Here is a 20,543-nt window from a genome sequence, read left to right as displayed (position 1 = left end):
CAGCGGGGAAGCCCAGAAGATGCTCAGGAGGGGTGGGGGGGCGGGGATGGGGCTGCTCTGCCCCAGGCCTTTATTGGGGAAAATGCTGGGGGTCACTTGGTCTTGTTCTTGCCTTTGCCAGGAGGTAGCTGGAAGGGCCGCTCTAGGATGGTCAACTTGCTGTTGAGCCTTTCCTCGCTGGCTTTGAGCCGCTCCTCTATCAGCTGTTGGAGCTGCCCCAGCTCCTTGCTCATCTGGGTCTTGATGTAGGCTCGCAGGATGGAGACCTGGCCTGCAGAGGCAAGGAAGAAGGGGCAGGTCAGCAGAGATGCCATGGGGCTGAGGGATTGCCCCTAGCTGGGCAAACACAACCTCCAAGGTGCGCCTGGGGCTACACAGGTAGCAATCAGGAAAGGCTTCAGTTCAGGAAAGGTCAACTAGCCCTTCTGTGGAGAGAGGAGGGTGGACTGGTCATGCTGGACTCTCTGGATTGCTGATGAGCAGATAAGTGGCCTTACACAGGTGATTTAATCTTTGCATATCTCTGTTTCCTCCTGTGTACGATGTAGATAGTGCTAGCACCTAGTGCCTAGGACTGAGGGAGGGTTAAATGTAAGATGCTTAACACAGGGCCTGCCTGGCACCCTGTTACTGCTAAATGTGTGCTGGTTGTTACTGTTTGGTTTTATAATTATCCTTTTCTGGAGCTCCTCTTCCGCCCCCCCCCCCCCATCCCACCCCCACACTTTTATTACCTGGTTTGTCATCTTGAATTTCTGCATAAGGAATCATTTGGAGAAAGGACACTGTGCCTAAAACAGACCTGAAGTCCTGATGTGGTCTAACCCCTTCATTTTATACTTGCTCCAAGTCACAGGGGAACCTAACCCTTCCAGCTCCTCACTTGGCTCTTGCTCTGGCTGGACCACTGTTTCCAGCTCCTCCTCCTGTGGGGTGACTGCCTGCTCTCCCACCTCCTCGCCTTCTTTCTCTGCAGGCCAGAAGCAGGAAGAGGCTTCAGCTTCAGCTCCAGCTCCAGCCCCAGCCCCAGCCCCAGCCCCAGCCCCAGCCCCAGCCCCAGCCCTCTTCCTCACCTGTCTCATCCTCTGGCCAGAGCTCAGGCGGCTGTAGCCCTATGTAAGTCAAAGATAGGTCCAGCCTCACCTGGGAAGAGGGAGGAGGAGGGAGGCTGAGAGGAGGGCATCTGCACTGAGTGAAAGGGGGAGATGAGAGGTGGCCTCTGTACCTGGGGTGTGAAGACATATTTGTAGAGCTTGAAGTGGCGGAAGTAGGTGTTGACCACATAATCTGCCAGGGCAAGCAGCTGTTCCTCCCTAAAGAGGTTGATACTGAAGGGAGGCCGCTGTGGGGATGATTGGGAGTTAGGGGACTGACCACCCCCAGGAACCCTGACCTTTTCTCCAAGTGCCTGGCAGTCCAGGAGCAGGGAGAGCCCCTTGCAGCCTTCAGAGAAAGATGAGGGTGACGAGTGTGAGAGAGGGCAGGAGACTGGGCTAGACTTTATCTGGGGGGAGACTGAAGATTCCATTCCAGAGGAACTGACCCTGAGTCCATGGCAAAAAAGAACACTGGTGAAGTAGCGGTAACATTCCTCCACGTTGCCCAAGGGGGTTGCTGAGGGGGGAAAGCAAGATGTGACAGTGAGTCCCCTCCCTGATAATCATTCATTCATTTCACTCACTCACCAGCTACTTATTGCACTTTAGAAGTGAGCAAATCTAGGTTTAAGTCCTGGCTTATTTCAGTAATTCACTCAACAAATACCGAGTACCCCGTGCACTGTTCTAGGGCACTGAACAAAACAAACAAGGTCCCGTCTGTAAGTGACATACAATAAAACGAGAAATATGTAATTTCACCTCTTGTTAAACATTGTGCAGAAAAACACAGTTCTAAGAATAAAGTGGGGGGGGGGTGGAGGAGGAGCTGTTTTATTGAGCACTGTGTGTATATTTACATCTATTACACACAATATTTCTCAGAACAGTCTCATGAAGTTGGTGCTGTATATGAAGAAATGGACGGTTTCAAAGCTGAAACAACTTGTGTGTGGTCATATTGCGTGTAATGACAGAACAAAGATTCCAAGGGAACTACTGCTTCCCTTGGTCACTTTTGCCATCCCAGTCTCCTCTGTCCCCTGGGCTCAAACCCTTAGGTAGCCTGACCCTCTCACCCACACAGGCCTTGTGAAGATCTTGGAGCAGAGCACAAGCTGTTGATGTCTGTTCCAGTGAGAAGCCCTGCTGGCGGCAGAAGATGAGTGCATGGGAGAAAAGGTCCAGGATGATGGCATCCCGCAGGCTCTGCTCAGGAGAGCCTAGCCCCAACAGCTCAGCTAGCACCCTTAGGAGAGAGGAAGGAATGAGCGAGCCTCCCCACACCGATGCACCACATGCTCTGGAGTTGGGCATTCTTCCCGCCCTCCCAGCCCAGCCCTCTCAATCTCCCCAGGAGACAGCTTCTCTGCCCTTCCCTCATCCCCCCATACTCCCTCATCTCCTCAGTGTTGGTGGTCTTCTCCAGCCTGTGCATGGAATGGATGTCCAGGTATTTCCTGTTGTAAGAAAAGAGGTGAAAAGGTTGGTGGCCATTGTGCATTAGTCTCCTGGCAGGGCTATGATGGCTAGAGCATTGAACTGGGAATCAGGAGACCTGAGTTTGAGGATTAGCCCTTCCACTACTCTCTCTGGATCCAACTTTCTCCACCTTCAAATAAGGAATATGGCTTAAATGAACTCCTTTGGTCCTCTTCGTTTATAAAGCCAAGGATTAGGAAATTTAAGCTCTTGTCTCTGCCACTCCTCATGTGGCTTCAGTGTCCCCATTTATACAGTGCTCCACAGCAGTTGATATTCCATTTACATCCTTAGTCTTTGGCTCCCTTCTTCCCATCCTCCCTCGTTGGACTGGGGAGGCAGGAAAGCTGGAGACCTAGTCATCTTGGGTAATTGCAGTTTCCTCATCTGTAAAATGGGTAATGCTCTAGCTGTTTGACAGAACTTTTGGGGAAGAATAATGTAAATGTAAAGTGTAACTTTTCCCCAAGGCTCTTCACACTCACCACATGCAGATCCGGGGCCGGGGCAGCGGCGGCTGCGGAGAGAAAGCGGATTGGGCAGGCAGAGCTTGTCCCTGGCCCAGTCCCTGACCTGTTGCGGATCTCCAGCTGGCCTAAGAACCCGCTAACTTGCCTTCTCATCTTAAAGATTATGTACGAGCAACGCCGGCAGGCCAGGCTTTGATAGGCCCTAAGTACCATTCATGAGCATTTAACAGTCGGAGTTACACACCCCCGCCTCTTCACCAAGGCACCCAGGAAACGTCTTGAACTTTAATAAACATAACGGCGGGTGGCGCCCTGCCGGGGACCCCTTTTACAAACATTCATGAGCGGACCACTCTGTCCCGCCCTCACCGGAAACAAGTTGGCTGCAGGATCTTCATCCGCTTCTACCGAGGCCGCGGTGCCGGACTCAGGCCGCACACCTGTTGCTATCCGCATGACGGACTCATCCACTGAAGTGAGTTCCCTCTCGGGTTCCCGCTGCAGTTCGGAGGGCTGTTCAAGCTCCGACTGCATCTTCAGTCCTAGGAATTGGCTGGACTTCTGACGGATCATCTCGTCGCTCCTCTTTGCCGTGGGTCACCACTGGCTCTGTCCCGCCCAGGTCCTGGGAACGCCGGTTCTCGGGCAGCGACTGCCAAGGCCTGGCCCTCTAGCGACGCCTCAGCCAATCGGCGCCGTAGAAAGACCGGGTGCAGCCAATCCGCAGGGGGCGTCTCCCTCCGTTTCAACGGCGACCGTTGCTAAGGGAGCTCGTGGAGGGAGGGAGGAAGTGTAGGGCGCTCGCCAATCAGTAAGAAGAGAATGCACATGCGCAATAAGTTTCAAGCACCGCCCCCGCGCCCTCCCTTCAAAGTGGCTGACCTGAGGCAGGCGATGCCTTTAGGACTAGGGAATGTAAGTGCGGTGTCAGTTGCCACGGGAACTGTTTACTGGCCAATCACCGAGAGAAAGAGGAGGTGTTCAGAAAGAAACCAAACGGGACCCTAGAGGTGGGACAAAGCGCGACCAATAGAAACAGGAAATGAAGTTTCGCCACATCCGGCATTGCCTGCGGCGCTTGCGCTCTGGGCTGAAGAGGCCGGTGACGTCCGGTGAAGTCCAAGATGGCGCTAGGCTGATCCTGCTGCAGGTGAGGGGCCCGGGGCTGGCGGGGGCGAGATCCAGCAGGTGTGTGCTGGGGTGCTTGGGGCTGCGGAGCGCTGGCAGCCTCCACATCTATGCTCTCTGTCTTCTGCAGGTGACAGAAGTGCCACCTACGCCTGCCCGACGTCCCTCGGGAGACCCTGCGCCGCTCCTCGTCTCCGCGGCCATGTCTGGACCCGGCAACAAACGCGCCGCCGGCGACGGGGGCTCAGGGCCCCCAGAGAAGAAGCTGAGCCGTGAAGAGAAGACCACAACCACTCTCATAGAGCCCATTCGTCTTGGGGGCATCTCTTCCACGGTTCGTGGCTCCTGCCTCAGTCCTCACAACTTGCCAGACTCCCATCTCTGTTCTCCGTCCAAATCGTCCAGAATTTTACTCCCAGTTGCCCAAGCTTGGCACGGTTCACTTTACAGAACACACTGTTGAAGGAAACGGAGGACACGATTTTTGCCTTCCTTTTGAAGATAAGGGAAACATGTTCCCAGGGGGCATATGACTTGTCAAAGACTTGAGAGTTAGAAAGAGGTAGTAGCAGAACTCACAACCAAGATGCTTTCTCTGTGGGTGTCTGAGCCTCTTTAAATCCTGTTAGTGGTTAGTCTGGGGATTTTCTCTTCTCCATTCCAGTTGCTTTCCTTTCTTTCTCTCTGTGATTGGTTTCTTGGGCCCTGCTTGACCCTCTCCTTGGCCCCTTTGTTTTCCTTGGTAGGAGGAGATGGACCTGAAGGTTCTGCAGTTCAAGAACAAGAAACTAGCAGAGCGGTTGGAACAGCGACAGGCTTGTGAAGATGAACTCCGAGAACGAATTGAGAAGCTGGAGAAGCGGCAGGCCACAGACGATGCCACACTTCTCATTGTCAATCGCTACTGGGCCCAGGTGGACGCCCCTCTGCTTTCCAAGACCTGGCCTTGATCCTGCTGCCAATCCTCAGACTCCTCTGCTGGGAAAAGGGGTATCATGCTGGGAAGCACCTGAGGGATTTGTAACATTTTTGGTGCTTTCTCCCTTCAGCTGGATGAAACCGTGGAAGTCCTTCTCCGACACCATGAGAGCCAGGGGGAGCTGTCTTCAGGGACAGAGGCCCCTGGGACCCAGGAGGGACTGACACGTGATGAGACCCCTGTCACAGAGCCAGGGACATCGGAGCTGAGGGGTAGGACCGGAGCCCTAGGATCTGGGGAGCTTAGTTAAGCTAAGAAAGGTCCTGGAACGGAGGGGACTTTTATATTAGTCTCTCAAATTTCCCGCCGGTCTTCTCACTCGTGCGCGCACGCGCGCACACACACACACACACACACACACACCTGATTTCATGTTTGGGTGGCAAAAGTGCAGTGGATAAGACCCCAGGCCCCGGGCTTTGGAATCTGAGTGACTTGGTTCATAGTGCGTGTCATGTTTGACACTCATTTAGTTGAAAACTATTAACATTGAGTACTGGTTCAATTAACTGGTTCAATTAACTGGCTCAATTAACATTGAGTACAGCCTCAGAAGAAACAAAGACAGGAAGAAACGTTGGCCCTGCCCTCAGGGAGGAAGTGATTTTAAGCCATGAGTAAAAAGTACAGGGGCCCTTGAGAGGGAATCAGTGTATGCACACCTGTGTGTGGTTCTAATTTAGATGGAGAAGGCTTCCCTGAAGAGTGATTTGGGAGCTCTGTGGCCTTGAGTAAGTTATCTCTCTGAAATAAAGTTGTATCACTTTGAGGATGGGGATACCAGTGTATTACAGGCATTGCGTATGTTGATTCAGTGAGCCGTAGAGTGAAGGGCTCAGGCTGGAACATCGTACGGAGTGGTGGTAATTGCTGCTGTTATCCTCACAAAGGTCTGTCCATCCCTCGCAGAGCCTCTGCCGGTGCAGCCGCGGCCCCCTCTCAGCGAGCCAGCCTTGGCTTTTGTGGTAGCACTGGGCGCTAGCAGCAGTGAGGAGGTGGAGCTCCAGCTGCAGGGCCGGATGGAGTTCTCCAAGGCAGCTGTGTCCCGGGTCGTAGAGGCCTCAGACCGCCTACAACGCCGGGTGGAGGAACTCTGTCAGCGAGTATATAGCCGAGGTTGGTTCTTCCTTCCCCATCGCACAGGTGTCTACCCCCATTTGCATCTTGATTGTATCCCCTCAATGCCCCAAGCCCAGAGGCAGCCATAATTCTCCAAGGAATAAATCAGCCACGTTCTCAGGGAAAGGGGTGGGTTGTAGATGGGGCCCTGGCTCTGATTCCTGGGGTTGAACTCTAGAGAGATGGGTGGGAGGAGTTGTCGATGCTTATGGGGCCCCTGCCTTCCAGCTGGAGACCTCTTTGGAACACTTGGCGCAAATTTTGGTGGCAGTTGTTGATCCGCAAGGCATAGTAGCAAGTGCCTGGGCTTTGCAGGTTGACAGGCTTCTCCCAGCCCTAGTCCTGTCATTCTAGCCTGGGCGTTCTTGGTAAATGGCTCTCTTCCCTGAGCTGGTTTCCTCCTTTGTACAGTGGGGATAAAGACTCCTGGCTTTGTCATGAGAGATTGGCAAGACAGCTGGTGGATCACATGGGCACTCACAGAATGAGTTAGTACTTTGCCCCATTGCCTTGGACTTCGCTCTTACCCGAGCCCTGCCTTCCCAGGGGACAGCGAGCCCCCCAGTGAGGTGGCTCGGGCGCGCACCCGGGAGCTGGGTCGTGAGAACCGGCGACTGCAGGACTTGGCCACCCAGCTACAGGAGAAGCACCACCGCATCTCATTGGAGGTGGGATTAAAACCGGGGCAGGATTTGGGTTAGATGGGCACCCAGGTTCTCAGGGAGCCAAGTCCCTTGCTCTAAGCATCTTCCCTATCATTGTCTAGTATTCTGAGCTCCAGGATAAAGTGACATCAGCAGAGACCAAGGTGCTAGAGATGGAGACGACGGTGGAGGACCTGCAGTGGGACATCGAGAAGCTGCGCAAGCGTGAGCAGAAGCTCAATAAGCATCTGGCGGAGGCCTTGGAGCAGGTGGGGCTAGGGTGCTGGGTCAGATGGAGTCAGGGCTAAATACTTGGAGTCCTTGCTTCTCTCCTCCACTCCCATCTATCTGTTTCTCTACAGCTCAACTCTGGCTACTATGTGTCTGGGAGCTCCTCGGGTTTTCAGGGGGGCCAGATCACACTCAGCATGCAGAAGGTGAGCAGCCGCCATTCTTGGCAGCCCCTCCCGTAACCTTTTATCTACCTTACCCATGAACGTTCCCTCAGAATTAAGGACAGACCACCCACATGGTCTCTGAGGCCCTTGCCTGTACTCATGCTGCTTTGTCTCATTCATTTACGTATTCAGTAAATACTGTTGAATGCTAAATGGTAGGGACTGCTTGGAAGCAGGCATATCAGAGGACAATATAGACAGAAATCAGAGGTTTTTTTGGAGTTTGGGTTCTGGTTGAGGGAGCAAATAAGTACGTAGTACATAAGGTGTCGATAAGTGCCTCAAAGAAAAAGCATAGAAAAGAGACCAATGGAAATATGTTGGAGCTGACTGGCGTTCTTAGCTGGGTAGCTGAAGAAGGGCCTCACTGAGCGGGCTCTGTGACTTCTTGGTCGTTGCGCTATTTTGTGGTGCTGTGAGGGTCACTGTTTCCTGTGAACTCTTTATTTCAGCTTTTTCTTCAGGTGTTTCAGGAAGGCTTCCCTGACTCCCTGTCAGCCTTGGTTGCCAGCACTGACCGTGCAGTATTTTCTCCCACTTACCTGGGAGCCCTTAGGAAAGTGCTTGGGTTTGGCCTGTCCTTAGGGCTTCAGAATCCATCATTGTCCCCGTGTGGTGGGGATGGGAGGGAAGCATGCATTCTGGCCTGGCCCTACCTGCCATAGTCCCTCCCGCTCCACAGTTTGAGATGCTGAATGCAGAGTTGGAAGAAAACCAGGAATTGGCCAACAGCCGGATGGCAGAGCTGGAGAAGCTACAGGCCGAGCTTCAGGGGGCTGTGCGGACCAATGAGCGCCTCAAGGTGGGCTGTATTTAGGCCTGGTAGGGCCTGAGCCTGCCAGGTAGTTGCTGGGCCCTGAATCCTCCTGCTGATCACTTTTGGGCACCTTGCTCCTAGGTAGCCCTGCGGAGCCTTCCTGAGGAGGTGGTGCGGGAAACGGGGGAGTACCGGATGTTGCAGGCCCAGTTCTCACTGCTCTATAATGAGTCTCTGCAAGTGAAGACCCAGCTTGATGAGGCCCGGGGGCTGCTGCTGGCTACCAAGAATTCCCACCTGAGACACATTGAGCACATGGAGGTATGGCCCTGGAACAGACTTAGGGTCAGGGCCTTTGGAGGCCTTGTGTGCTACCAGGGATCCCTTGGGAATAAATTCTTCCTAAGCCACTGAGGCCTGAGGTGGGGGGGAAGAAGAGAGGGGTTTGCCAGAGGCTAAAGGGTTGTGTGGGTCCTTAACACCTCAACCTACAGAGCGATGAGCTGGGGCTACAGAAGAAGCTGCGCACAGAGGTTATCCAGCTGGAGGACACGCTGGCCCAGGTACGCAAGGAGTACGAGATGCTGCGCATCGAGTTTGAACAGAACCTGGCGGCCAACGAGCAGGCGGGTATGTGGTGAAGACGGGGTGGAGGTGGGGCCTTATCTGGGATTGCCGGTCCCTGGTGGGGGGCTACTGCTTATCCAGATGCAAGGGGTTAAGCCCCTTCCTTTTGCAGAGCCTCCTGTCCCTGGCCAAAACAGGGATCATAGCACCTGGCTCAAGGGCACAGTGAGGGTCACAACCAGCTGAGGTGGCTGATGGAGCAGGCACAGCCAGAAGATGAGCTGTTGGCCCTGTCTGTGGTTATCTGGCCTTACAGTGTCTTTCTCTTGGAAGTATTCGTTCATTTGTGGATGTATTAAATCTGGCTCTCTTCCAGGCTTTGCGATTATATTAGTAAACAAAATTCAAAGCATCTTTGCTATTGTGGCCTAGTAGCGTAGTGGGGGAAGACAACAAAGTAAAAAATAGAAGGTGTATATTAGATAGTGGCAAATATATCAAGAGAAATAAAGCAGGGGAGAAAGATATGAAGTGTTAGAAGATTGTGGTTTTGGATGGGGAGGTCAGAGAAATGAAACTCAGAAGATGACATCCATTTAAAAATATGAAAGAAGCAGACTAATTTACTTCAATGAATGTTACAGTTGTGTGCTCCTTTGAAGGAAATTTGGAAATACCAAAAAAAGTCTACATTAACAGAAATAACATAAACAGGAGGTTCGAGAGTTTTCTTCTAAGCCTAGGTTATTACTTTGATAAGGTCACACTCCGTACAGGGCCTCAGTTTCCCTCTCTTTCACAATGGGAGTGATGGCTTTGGCTCCCCTTCTCCCACCACTGAGGAGTTGGGCTCTTAGCCCAGAGGCCAGTCTAACCCCTTACTTTCCAACCCTCCCCCAGGGCCCATCAACCGTGAGATGCGCCACCTGATCAGCAGCCTCCAAAACCACAACCACCAGCTAAAGGGGGATGCCCAGCGATACAAGCGGAAGCTGCGGGAAGTGCAGGCTGAGATTGGCAAGGTGAGGAAGGGGATGCCTCGGAAAAGCCTTGGCTAGACCCCAGTAAGCACTGTCTCACCTCAGCCCTGTTCTCTATCTTTGCAGCTCCGGGCCCAGGCCAGTGGCTCAACCCACTCCATTCCGAACCTGGGCCACCCAGAGGACTCTGGCCTCAGTGCCCCAACCCCAGGGAAAGAAGAGGGTGGGCCAGGCCCTGTCAGTGCCCCTGACAGCAGAAAGGAGGTGGCTTCAGTGCCTGGTGCCACCACTGCTGCCTCCTCAGCAAAGAAAGAGGAGCTGGCCCCCTCTGAGGAAGATTCCCAGGCCTTAACTCCTGGGTCCCAGGGCCCCTCCTCCCGGAGCCGAGAACCTGAGGCCAGGCCCAAGCGGGAGCTTCGGGAGCGGGAAGGGCCTGGCCTGGGACCCCCATCTGTAGCCTCAGCTCTCTCAAGAGCTGATCGGGAGAAGGCCAAGGTGGAGGAGGCCAAGAGGAAGGAGTCAGAACTCCTTAAAGGTCTCCGAGCAGAGCTCAAGTGAGACCCTGTTTTTGTCTCCTTTCCACCCCTGCCAAAGTGGCCTCCGGCCCCAGTCACCAAGCCTTCCTCCTGTGCTTCTCCAGGAAGGCCCAGGAAAGCCAGAAGGAGATGAAGCTGCTGCTGGACATGTACAAGTCAGCACCCAAGGAACAGCGGGATAAGGTGCAGCTCATGGCAGCCGAACGCAAGGCCAAGGCTGAGGTGAGGGCAGGTAGGGCCTGTGGGGCATACACAGAGGCTGCCCTGGGGGGTTCTGACTAGAGCAGGGCCCTAGGTCAGCAGGAAGCAGTGAGGAGAGCTAGCTCTTTCTTTCTGGTGGCTGTAGGTCGATGAACTACGAGGCCGCATTCGGGAATTGGAGGAGAGGGACCGAAGAGAGAGCAAGAAAATTGCTGATGAGGATGCCCTGCGGCGCATTCGGCAAGCCGAGGAACAGATCGAACACCTGCAGCGCAAGTTGGGTGCTACCAAGCAGGTATGACCCCCTTGTGGTCCCCTGCTTCTGAATATTGGGATACCCTTAACTCCTTGATGGGTACTCCTAGCAGATGCTCTGGGATCACTCTGTGGTCAGTCCTTTTTTCCTGTGGTTTCCCCACGATCATCGTGTCCATCTTCCGTTTTCCATCTTGTCCCTGTCCACCTGCTGCAGGAAGAAGAGGCTTTGCTGTCGGAAATGGATGTGACGGGTCAGGCTTTTGAGGACATGCAGGAACAAAATGGGAGGCTGCTACAGCAGTTACGGGAGAAGGATGATGCCAACTTTAAGTTGATGTCAGAACGGATCAAGGCCAACCAGATTCACAAGCTACTGCGGGAGGAGAAGGATGAGCTGGGCGAGCAAGTTCTTGGCCTCAAGTCCCAGGTATGGCAGCCCTGGGCTGTAGGGTGGAGCTGGAGAGGCACCAGCTCCCCAGCACTGAGTCTCCACCCCTGACCTCAGGTGGATGCCCAGCTGCTGACTGTGCAGAAGCTGGAGGAAAAAGAGCGGGCCTTGCAGGGCAGCCTCGGGGGTGTAGAGAAGGAGCTGACGCTGCGCAGCCAGGCCCTGGAGCTCAACAAAAGGAAGGTGAGGCCAGGCCCGAGGGCAGAAAGCAACCTGGGATGGTGGCTCACAGCTAAAGCCCTGCTCTACCTCCTCTCCCGGCCCAGCTCACGTCTCCAATACTTACTGTGTTCTAGTTCCTGTGCTGAGGCCTGTCTATGCTGGGTTGCATTTTGGTCTTACAACAATCGTAAGATGGTATTTGTTATCTGTTTTTCATAACTTAGGAAATCTAAGCTCAGGCAGAGCAACTGACTTACTCAAGAAAGAGTGGACCTGAAATTGGGGCCTGGATCTCCTTGGCTCCAGAACACACTTTTTTTTTTTTTTTTTTTTTTTTTTTTTTTTTTTTTTTTTTTTTTTTTTTTTTAAGAGAGAGCACGTGAGCAGGGGAGAGGGGCAGAGGGAGAGAGACAACCTTAAGCGGGCTTCATGCTGAGCATGGAGCCTTATGTGGGGTTCGATCCCATGACCCTGGGATCGTGACCTGAGCCAAAATCAAGAGTCTGACACTCAACTGACTGAGCCACCCAGGCATCCCCAGAACTTGCGTCTTGAGCACTAAGTTGGCTAGATGTAAAGTAGGGATGCTGGTTCTTGTCACATAGTTGAATTGAAGTTCTGGAATGTCTAGGTCATGGGAAAGGCTTAAGATCAATGTTAGTTTTAGTTTGTTTCCCCTACTGTGCTTCCCCCCCCCCCCCCGACATTTAATTCATTCATTAAAGCAGTATAATTCATCCCCTTGCCATGTACCCCCGGCACTGAGTGCTAGAGAGAACCTGGAATAAGAGGGTCCTACCGGGAATGGGAACTTCAGTCTTGAGGAGGTAGACAGCCAGATATCCCACAGGTAAAATATGTTACTGCAGATTCCAGTAAATCTTGTGAAGGAAACTAAGGTGCTGTGAAAGAAAAATAGGGGGAGCCGGTTTCCAGAACCGACATGTAAGCTGAGGGCTGAGGGAGCCACTGGAAAGAAACCTGTGTGTTGGGGGTGTTGAGGGGAGAAGAGAGAAGAGCCCTGTGGAGGTTCAGAGATACGAGAGAGAGTTATGCAGGTAGGAAGTGAGCGTGTCAGGAACTGCAGAGATAGAGGTGAAGGTGGAGAGGTCAGGAGGCAGAACTAGCTCCAGTGAAGATCCTGGACTTGATCCCAAGAGCAGGAATCACTGGAATGTCGGACATAGGCATCTGTAGACCATGGCTCCACATGCCTGACTCGCCAGGCTCAGGCGAGCCCACCCTTAACCTGTTCCACCTACCCCAGGCTGTGGAAGCAGCCCAGCTGGCCGAGGACCTAAAGGTGCAGCTGGAGCACGTACAGACGCGGCTGCGAGAGATCCAGCCTTGCCTGGCCGAGAGCCGGGCCGCTCGCGAGAAAGAGAGCTTCAACCTCAAGAGGGCTCAGGTGTGTGCATGGGGTAGGGACAGGGTTGTTCAGGGTCACTGATGTGGCCTAGGGGCGGGTGGTTCGAGATGAGGACCCTTGCACTTAGCCTAGCCCTTCTCCTGCCCCAGGAGGACATCTCCCGACTGCGGCGCAAGTTGGAGAAGCAGAGGAAGGTGGAGGTTTACGCAGATGCCGATGAAATTCTCCAGGAGGAGATCAAGGAGTACAAGGTGGGGCCGTGGGGCTGAGTTGTGCCCCAACAACCCAGGAATCTTAGATGGGGAGTTGGCGAGGGCTATAGTGGATAGCCTGGGGACCCCAGAAATCAGGTTGGATAGAAAAGGTGGGCAGGGCCCTAGTTGTGGAGAATCAAACAGCTGACGAATGTACATGTGCTCATGCCAGGCACAGTGCCTGGCCAGGTGTGGGAGGGCTAGGAACTAGCTCTAGTCTCTGATTTCTGGAAACTGACCGTCTGTTGAAGGAAGTAGCCAATATTCTGAGTGATGAGCGATATGATGGCTAACCCCACGGCAGCTCTGGGGGTTAGCAGGTTTCCTGGAAGGAATGTCCTCCAAGGGAAACCTGAAGAATGAGGGTTGACTGTGAGTAATGAGGACGAGAGGGTTCCAGCAAAGGGAAAGGTAGAGGTCCTTCACTGAGAGTGGTGTGCTGGAGCACAGATTGCTGGACACTGTAGTTGGAAGACAGAACGTAGGTTTTGTGATGAGCAGGAAAGCTGAGGGTCTTGAACAGTGTCTGATCCTGAAGGGTGTGGTGAGTCAGGTTGAGACGCTTGGCTTATCCTGTAGGTAGTATGGAGACATCAAGGGGGTTTAAACCAGAGAGTTATATGGCTGGATTTGGGCTAGAGGGGGTAAAGACTAGAGGCAGAGAAATCTCTTAAGCAGTTGCAGTCATTGAGGCAAAAACTGGTAGGGAGCTAGCCTCGGGTGTTAGAGACAAGTAGAAGAGGTGAGGAGATATTTAGGAGGCAGAAGTGCTTGGACTCAGGGATGGATTGATTCATGGAGTGAGGGAGAGGGAGATCCTGAGAGCTCCTGGGTTCCTGATTTGAGAAACTAGTGGCATGTGGTAGGATTAGGAAGACCTCAAAGGAGTAGGTGTTGGTGGACAGTGTTGTATCTCAGGGATGTTGAAAATGTGCCTTTGGGAGGCTGGCTGGGAAGGCATTCGAAGCAGAAGGACTTTCTGGATGATGAGGTTGGAGGATTGTCTGCAGGCAGAGGCAATGGTGGAAGCCAAATAGAACTGTGGTCACCCAGGGAGGGTCTGTGATATGATACGGGATGGGTCATTCTTTTCCCTTAGGAATCTCAAAGCTTAAATGATAAAGGAAGAGAAGCCTGCAGTTTGGCCTTGAAGGGGCAGGGGCAGCTGGGGGAGGCCATGGGGAGGCAGAGGAGGGTTTCTCCAGAAAAGATGGACTTTGATGGGGATGGTTTGACAGCTAAGGGAAGAGGTGATGCTGGGGTGTGGACTGGCCTGGGCTTTCAAGCGGGGCAGAGGGAGAATGTCGGGGAATGTTGAGTTGAGGGAGTTCCTGGAGTTGGACATGAGACCTGGTGGCCGGTAGATGTTTCAGGAGGTTTCACTCTTGGTAGAGAAGAGTGAGTCCAGGGACCCAGCAGGATCTCTGGGCAGCACCAGGGGTGGGCCCAGTTGAGGGTGGAGATGGGAGATTTCTAGTGGCACTGCTATGCCCAGCAGGTGCAGATGAAGAGAAGGTAGATCGTCAGCTTCAGCCAGGATTGGGCTTTTGCCAGAGAAGGCCAGAGTGGCAAGAGATAAAGCCCCAAGGCAGGGGAGTCCCGGCTGGGCCTTTGGGTTATTGGCTTTTGAGCAGGGCGGGGAGAACATGTTGCCCACTGGCCACCACTGCCTGGGTTAGAATCCAGATTCTGCTACTTTCTGGTTTTGAGACCTTGGCCTCTGAGCCTCAGTTTCCTCATCCGGAGAGTGCCCATCCCCATCTCTCAGGGTTATGGTGAGAGTTAGATGCAGTCTGCTGTGTGGTGGGCTTAGCCTGGACCACCTCCTGCTGTCAGCTTGGGGTCTGGGGGCCATCAGGACTGTCCCGAGCTGATGCCTTTGCCTGGCCCAGGCGCGGTTGACCTGCCCCTGCTGTAACACCCGCAAGAAGGATGCAGTCCTTACCAAGTGCTTCCACGTTTTCTGCTTCGAGTGCGTGCGGGGCCGCTATGAGGCCCGCCAGAGGAAGTGCCCCAAGTGCAACGCAGCCTTTGGTGCCCACGACTTCCACCGTGTCTACATCAGCTGAACCCGTAACTCAGGGGACTTTGGAACACCCATGGACCCTGGGGGCTGTGCCTCCAGTCCCTCCCTCCCCGCCCCACATTCAGTGGCCCTTACCCTCCATTCCGGACCCTGGGGGCCCAGCCCCTCTCCACCTAGTTGGTTTGGGGGTCCCAGTGCATGCTAGTGGGAGTGAGATCTGGCAAGCTCAGTTATACCTTTTCCACACAGGGCTACAGCCTAAGGGGCATCTGCCCTGCAGGAAGGGTCAGCTGTGAGAGGCCTGAGGGTCCAGAGCATTCAACTGAGCTTCCTGGAAGCTGACCTTAATCCTTCTCCAGCTGTCTCCCTGGGCCCATCCCTGTCCGAAGGGTGAAATCCCCCAGGCTGTGACCTCCCACTCAAGAGGAGGCTCACTACCTGCTTGCTTATACACCCACCAAGTGAGGACCAAGGGTGGGCCAGTTTCCCCACCTCCTGAACTCTTGGGCCCACGGAGACTTTTCCACACTTGGGTGGGACTTCCCTCCTGTGGATTCACTGGGCTCTTTGGTCTGACCCTTATGCTAAGGGCTGAAGGAGGTACCCCCCTGTAAGGGTGGGGGGGGGGTGGGCGGGAGCACTGTCCTCTTCTGGGAAACTCTGGCTGTTGCAGTCACCTTGCCCTCATCTCAGGGGTGCTGAACCAAGATCATCAGTCTTTATCCTAATCAGCCTCCCCCCACCAATCTGTTTCTCTCCCAAGCCCACTTACCCCACCTCATGCTTCCCAAACTCTGACCCTGCTTTCATCCTGGTGGCCTTAACTTCATGGAGGCATTATGTCCCAGGAGGGGAAGGGACAGACTAGCGGCTGGGCCAACTTCCGATCATTCCAGGTAGAGGAGCTTCATCTAACACCCTGTGACTGAGCCTGTCCCCATGATGCTACCTGTGCTGTCTGCCCAAGCAAACTCCCATGGTTGTGAAGGCAGCAGGCAGGGGCCTGGAAGATGGAGCTGCTGACAGGTGCAAGGGTCCATTCAGACCCACAAGCCCTGCTCTGGAGATGTCTTGTATAGGCTGTTAATGTTATGAATAAACATCCAACCCTCAGCCTGCATGCAGTCCAAGTAGCCAGGCTTCCTGCCCTAAACGTGGTCCCAGATTTTAGCTGCTACACTTCCGGCGCTGTCCTGCCTGGCAGGTAACCCCCCCCCCCCCCCCAAGGGCCTGCACAGCAACCTCGCGTTTCCCACCCCCAGCATCTAGTTACATTTGGATTGCCTTTGTGGATCCTAAACTGGGCTCGTGGGAGGAGCATGTCTGCAGGGAGAGAGCATCGTTCTCCACTGTCACCGGCCTGCCCCTCCTGCTGCTACGGAGGAGGGCACTCCCACGATCCCGGCGTCCCTGCCGCCCTGTCTGCACGCTCTCGCCACGCCCCTCTCAATAATTGGTCGCTGGGATGCCGGGGGTCTCGTACTGCATCCTGGGAAATGTAGTCCCTTAATCATCTGGTAACAAGGTCCTCCGTGGAGAGAGCCGGTTCTAGGGTTGTACCGGCCAAAGGCAGACCTGGACGCAATCTGCGGGCTCTCCCTCCCCAGCGGCTTCACTCGCCCGTCCCCTCAGGCGGACAGAGGAGAGCAGCGCAGCGGATGACTTCCTTCATTGTAACTTTTTCTGGCTGCTGCCCGTGTTCTGGGGAACCGTGTGTCGATTGGCGTCTGTGGGTTCAGCTTGCTGTGAGGTCTGCGGCTGGGGCCATCGCTGCGGCTGTGGCGGGGCTCGCGCCGGGGCCAGTGCCGACTGGGCTGGGTGCTGGAGTTGGGCGCGGGGTGACGGTAGTGGCCGCAGGCTTGGCAGCAGTCCCGCCTTCGCGGGGGCTCGCGGCCTTGTCAGCCTTTGGGCCCCACCTGGCGTCCAGCGTCTCGGTGGGGCTGCAGTGGCTGGACCAGGTCGGACTGGAGACGGAGACGCGGGCCACAGTGACTTCCGGCGCTGGGCTGGCCGCGGTGGGCACGCTGGCGGAGACCCGGGCCGCGGCGGGGGATGGCATCGGGCCTTCCAGGAAGTGTCCGCCGCCTAGGGGCAGCGGACGCCGGGATGGGAAAAACGCAGCATATTGCATCATAGAGACGCGGGCCGGCTCTGAGAGGGCTACGCCCGGGAGAGGTCGGGGTCAGCCAATCCTCTGTGAGCACTACTCGCTTTTCTCAGGAGTCCCCTCCACACGGGCTTTTTAAGTAAATACAAGCTAACTACACATCACTTTCTGAAAAGTCTCTTCTTGACCAGTCTCCATACCCTGAGAAGTAAAAACTCTGTGAGTCTTTAATAAAGTAGGTGCCAAACCACTTGCTCAAGCCCAATGTGTGGGATAAAGATGCCAGAATTTCAGTGGCAGGAGCAAGCACTGATGTGGTGGGAGGAAAAGAGTATTCCCCATGAATGTTGGTTTGCAATCAGTTTGCCCAGTGCTGGGAAACTCTGTCTTTGGGGTTGGTCAGGTCTCTCCACTCAGGAAGTTTGACCCCTTACAACTCCCAGTAGCCCCAAGTGGCTTCAGTGGCTGTGAAACCCTGGGCCCTTGGGATGGGCAGGCCAAAGTTCCTCCAGAACCAACACTGACCTTAGCTGGCCTCTTATGGGTGAGCAGATATTGGCCTCAGTGGGGAAGGTGCCTGTTTTAACCAGAATTGGGGCTACTGTGTGATTGGCTACAGGGTCCAATGGAGCATTTGACACTAACCACTCTCTTTAATCTTGGACTTGTGGTGCTAACTGTCCTGACTGTCCTTATACTTACTGTCTTCTGTTGGTCCTGTTCCTCCACCCCTAAGCTACATCCTCTCCTCTCTCTGCCACTCTTCCTGTGTGTTCGTCCATGGTTTTGGCTACAGCTAAGCTGCTAAGACCCAATCCTCCAGCCCAATTCTCTTTCCTGAGCTCCAGACCTAGAAAAACACCACCAGTTGTTGGGGAGCAGGAGGGGGGCGAGGTCATGTCACTCTCCTTATAATCTCCTTAAAGATCCCAGTGGTGCTCTACCCCCAAGTTCTTCAGACAAGATGCTCTATACCCTGGCCTGTGTTCTCTACCTTACCTTAATCTCTATCCCCTCTGTGATCTAACCACCCACTCCCTGCCACATAACTGCTATATACTCTCTATCCCCCACCCCACCCACCCCTGGCCCCTGTTCTCATGCCTCAGGTCACTTCCTCCAGCCAGTTTCCTGACCCTCTGTTGTGGTGGGCACCACGTCTGGGTCCACAGCCCCTTCTGCTAAGTCTCTGAACCAATCACTGTGCTCCAGTGCCTGTTCTTTCCCCTGAAATCCCCTCACTTTACTGAAGACCTCTGCGCTGGAACCAGGGCAGGGAACACAGAATCCAGGAGAGCCTTCATTGCTCACCTCACCCTCCTCCCTTACCTACTACTCTACTCCTCGTTTTCTACATGGGGAAAGGGAAGGCGAGACAGTAAGCCTGCCTTGCGAGTCAGGGTCAGAGAGGCATGGAGAAAGTGGAGAGAAAGATTCTTGGCTGGGGCAGGAGGCTCCCTGCAGGCTGGGACAGAGGCAGGCTACAGGTTAGAGCAAGTGCTGACCTCAGGTGGCTGCTCGGGGAGCCATGGCCAGGCCTAGGCCCAGGAGATAGCACTGAGGCAAGCCTGGCATTGAGGATTCATTAGAGCAGCCCCACCTGGCCAGACAATGTGGAGCCCAGGCCAGGCCCAGGCAGGCCCAGCGCTGGGGGAGGAGAGGCTTGGTTGGGTGCAGAGCCTACTCCCGGTCATTCTGGTTTCCCTCGCTGCCATCCTGTGGATCTTGGGCAAGTGGCTGCCCTTCTCTGAGCCTCTTCACACAGTGAGGGCTTATGGGCTACCTCCTGGGGATGAGAGGACAAGCCAGGTCTCCATCCAGGTCTCTTCAGGGTCTAGGAGGCTCTGGCCCAGAGGAGGGCTGACCGGGCCCCAGGTGAACCAGGGGAGGTGGCTGCCAGCTTTTGGAACGAGAGCTTAGAAGCTTTCCCTTGTGGCAGTCTTGGGAGGAGCGCGGTTGCCATGGTCAGAGAGGCCCCCCTGGGGCTGCATGGCTGGATGGGAGCCCACCAGTGCTGGACGCACCAGGCAGCCACCCAGGAGTCAGCATGTCATGCTGGTGCCAAAGCCAGGCACCAAGACCTGCTTGGCTCTAACACCATTTCAGCACATTTCTCCCCCTTTCTCCCAAGGATATGGATTTTTGAAATCCACAAACCCTCAGGCTCCTATCTGCAAGCACCAGATAGGGATTTGAGGGCATCTGAATGAAGGGTGCAAGGGTGGCCTGGGCTGGGCTGAGCTTTTGAGGTCACAAACGGACCCGGGCTCTGGGAGAGGACAGGCTCCTTCAGCTCTTTCCAGGCTCGAAAGGGAAGACAGAAAACACCCGGGAAATCTTATTCCCTTTATTCTCTTCAACTAATCAACATGACCACCGGTGACACAACACTGTTATTGACACACAACACTCAAAAGTGGGGCCTCTCTTCACTCCATGGAGACAAGTCAGGTGAGTGGGGCTTCCCTAATGGGGGCAAAAGAGTCTGGGGGCTGCTCACCTGAGGAGCGGGTGTCATGGGATCCCACCTCTTGGTCGTGATGGTTTCAAGTTTCCCCACCATTCAGGATTCATTCCTGCTTCTGTTGAGTTCCCATGTGACCTCCGTAGCCACAGCAGTTCCAAGTTGTACCCTAAGCTCAGATCGATGTCCCCTCTCCCCCCTTGCTTTCACCAGTGACTCTGTGACCCTGTCTGTTGGGCTCCTCCCCCAGGGCACTTCTGAAGTCAGGCCTGCGTGGAGCTGGACAGAAGGGTTTGGGGACACCACGCCTTCCGGACTAAGTTCTGGTGGGCAAGTGCCACGACCGACCCCTGGACCTTTGCCTACTCTGGTCAGAGAGACTCTGGACACTGCCACCTCCCCAAGCCAGCTCCCTGCTTAGTTCCTCCTAAGATGTAGCTCGCTCTGGGAGGGAAGCACCTGGGTAAAGGCGTTTGGGGAGGTGGGCAAGAGAGAACAGGTCACCCCCCAGAGGTCTCTGATTCTGCCCCTTTCCTGCTACGAAACCCCAGACCCCACCTAATCGTGTCCACATCATCCATTCAGTACCGGAGCCAAGACCGCTGGCCCTCACCCATCCCTACAACATGCGAGCATCCTACTACGTGTGCTACACCCTAGTCCTCAATAGGCCTACAGTTGGCCTTTGACCATACTGACCACCTCCCCTCCCCCCCGGGACCGGCCCCTGAGCCCCAAAGGCTGCTCTCCAGGACTCTCCTGGAGACAGATTCCTCAGACCTGTTTTCGAGGGGCGCTGCTTCTAGCTTTACAAGGGGTTTGTCTCTACAACTGAAGTTTCTTTCTACTATCACCTTAACAAAAAATCTTTGACTTGGAGAATGGTCTCCTCTTCCTCAGTCTCATAGGGACACCCCCTTTGTTGACGCTTCTGTCAGTAGAGATTCGGCAGGCAGGCTCCTTCTCCCCTCTCAGTAGTGCTTTCTGACCTGGCACTTGGGTGGGGTGGGGCTTTACACAAATGGCATAAGGGTCTC

General features: G+C 54.6%; 2 protein-coding genes and 2 long non-coding RNA genes across 15 annotated transcripts; 2 read left to right on the top strand and 2 right to left on the bottom strand.

The window, feature by feature from the left end:
• Positions 1-33: 33 nt before the first annotated feature.
• Positions 34-3,751, bottom strand: CCDC189 (coiled-coil domain containing 189). Of its 11 annotated transcripts, XM_042972011.1 has the most exons (10): positions 3,419-3,751; positions 3,065-3,096; positions 2,492-2,557; positions 2,177-2,346; positions 1,544-1,614; positions 1,394-1,443; positions 1,226-1,313; positions 1,074-1,143; positions 884-970; positions 34-271 (listed from the first exon to the last, which is right to left on the bottom strand). In XM_042972011.1, the coding sequence occupies exons 1-10, from the start codon at positions 3,620-3,622 to the stop codon at positions 93-95; spliced, it is 1,017 nt and encodes a 338-aa protein (XP_042827945.1). In that variant the 5' UTR covers positions 3,623-3,751; the 3' UTR covers positions 34-92. The 11 variants fall into 11 exon arrangements, 10 of the variants coding, with proteins under 10 accessions (XP_042827945.1, XP_015397552.1, XP_042827943.1 ...); XM_015542066.2 differs by lacking the exon at positions 1,394-1,443 and having other exon boundaries at positions 1,226-1,342; XM_042972009.1 differs by having other exon boundaries at positions 1,074-1,313; positions 2,181-2,346.
• On the top strand, positions 1,033-2,738 carry LOC122234680. Its single transcript, XR_006212580.1, has 2 exons — positions 1,033-1,116; positions 2,185-2,738. It is a non-coding gene; the product is annotated as an uncharacterized LOC122234680 (long non-coding RNA).
• Positions 3,752-3,835: 84 nt separating the features above from the next.
• Positions 3,836-16,048, top strand: RNF40 (ring finger protein 40). 2 transcript variants are annotated; one of them, XM_042972007.1, is made up of 21 exons: positions 3,836-4,199; positions 4,308-4,511; positions 4,924-5,091; positions 5,227-5,368; positions 6,066-6,272; positions 6,822-6,943; positions 7,042-7,188; positions 7,282-7,356; positions 8,060-8,179; positions 8,276-8,455; positions 8,629-8,764; positions 9,602-9,723; positions 9,808-10,235; positions 10,322-10,439; positions 10,564-10,713; positions 10,891-11,103; positions 11,182-11,307; positions 12,554-12,694; positions 12,805-12,906; positions 14,802-14,982; positions 15,185-16,048. In XM_042972007.1, exons 1-20 carry the CDS (start codon positions 4,092-4,094, stop codon positions 14,976-14,978), a joined length of 3,186 nt encoding a protein of 1,061 aa, XP_042827941.1. In that variant the 5' UTR covers positions 3,836-4,091; the 3' UTR covers positions 14,979-14,982; positions 15,185-16,048. The 2 variants fall into 2 exon arrangements, with proteins under 2 accessions (XP_042827941.1, XP_007092223.3); XM_007092161.3 differs by having other exon boundaries at positions 14,802-16,048.
• Positions 10,707-13,746, bottom strand: LOC122234681. Its single transcript, XR_006212581.1, has 3 exons — positions 13,149-13,746; positions 12,086-12,188; positions 10,707-10,884 (listed from the first exon to the last, which is right to left on the bottom strand). It is a non-coding gene; the product is annotated as an uncharacterized LOC122234681 (long non-coding RNA).
• Positions 16,049-20,543: the final 4,495 nt, after the last annotated feature.

Source organism: Panthera tigris, chromosome E3, assembly GCF_018350195.1.
Source record: "Panthera tigris isolate Pti1 chromosome E3, P.tigris_Pti1_mat1.1, whole genome shotgun sequence".
NCBI classification, from domain to species: Eukaryota; Metazoa; Chordata; class Mammalia; order Carnivora; family Felidae; genus Panthera; species Panthera tigris.
This window is presented reverse-complemented; position numbering and strand designations above follow the sequence as displayed.

Bases quoted from the DNA above. Each gene is read 5' to 3' on its own strand.
- RNF40 (XM_042972007.1), top strand. From the start codon at position 4,092: ATGAAGTTTCGCCACATCCGGCATTGCCTGCGGCGCTTGCGCTCTGGG. The intron at 9,724-9,807 runs GTGAGGAAGGGG...CTATCTTTGCAG, and splicing joins TGCAGGCTGAGATTGGCAAG to CTCCGGGCCCAGGCCAGTGG. The intron at 11,308-12,553 runs GTGAGGCCAGGC...CACCTACCCCAG, and splicing joins TGGAGCTCAACAAAAGGAAG to GCTGTGGAAGCAGCCCAGCT.
- CCDC189 (XM_042972008.1), bottom strand. From the start codon at position 3,622: ATGATCCGTCAGAAGTCCAGCCAATTCCTAGGACTGAAGATGCAGTCG. The intron at 1,444-1,543 runs GTCAGTTCCTCT...CTTTCTCTGAAG, and splicing joins TTTTTTGCCATGGACTCAGG to GCTGCAAGGGGCTCTCCCTG. The intron at 272-883 runs GTGAGGAGCTGG...TTGCCTCTGCAG, and splicing joins CCAGCCAGAGCAAGAGCCAA to GCCAGGTCTCCATCCTGCGA.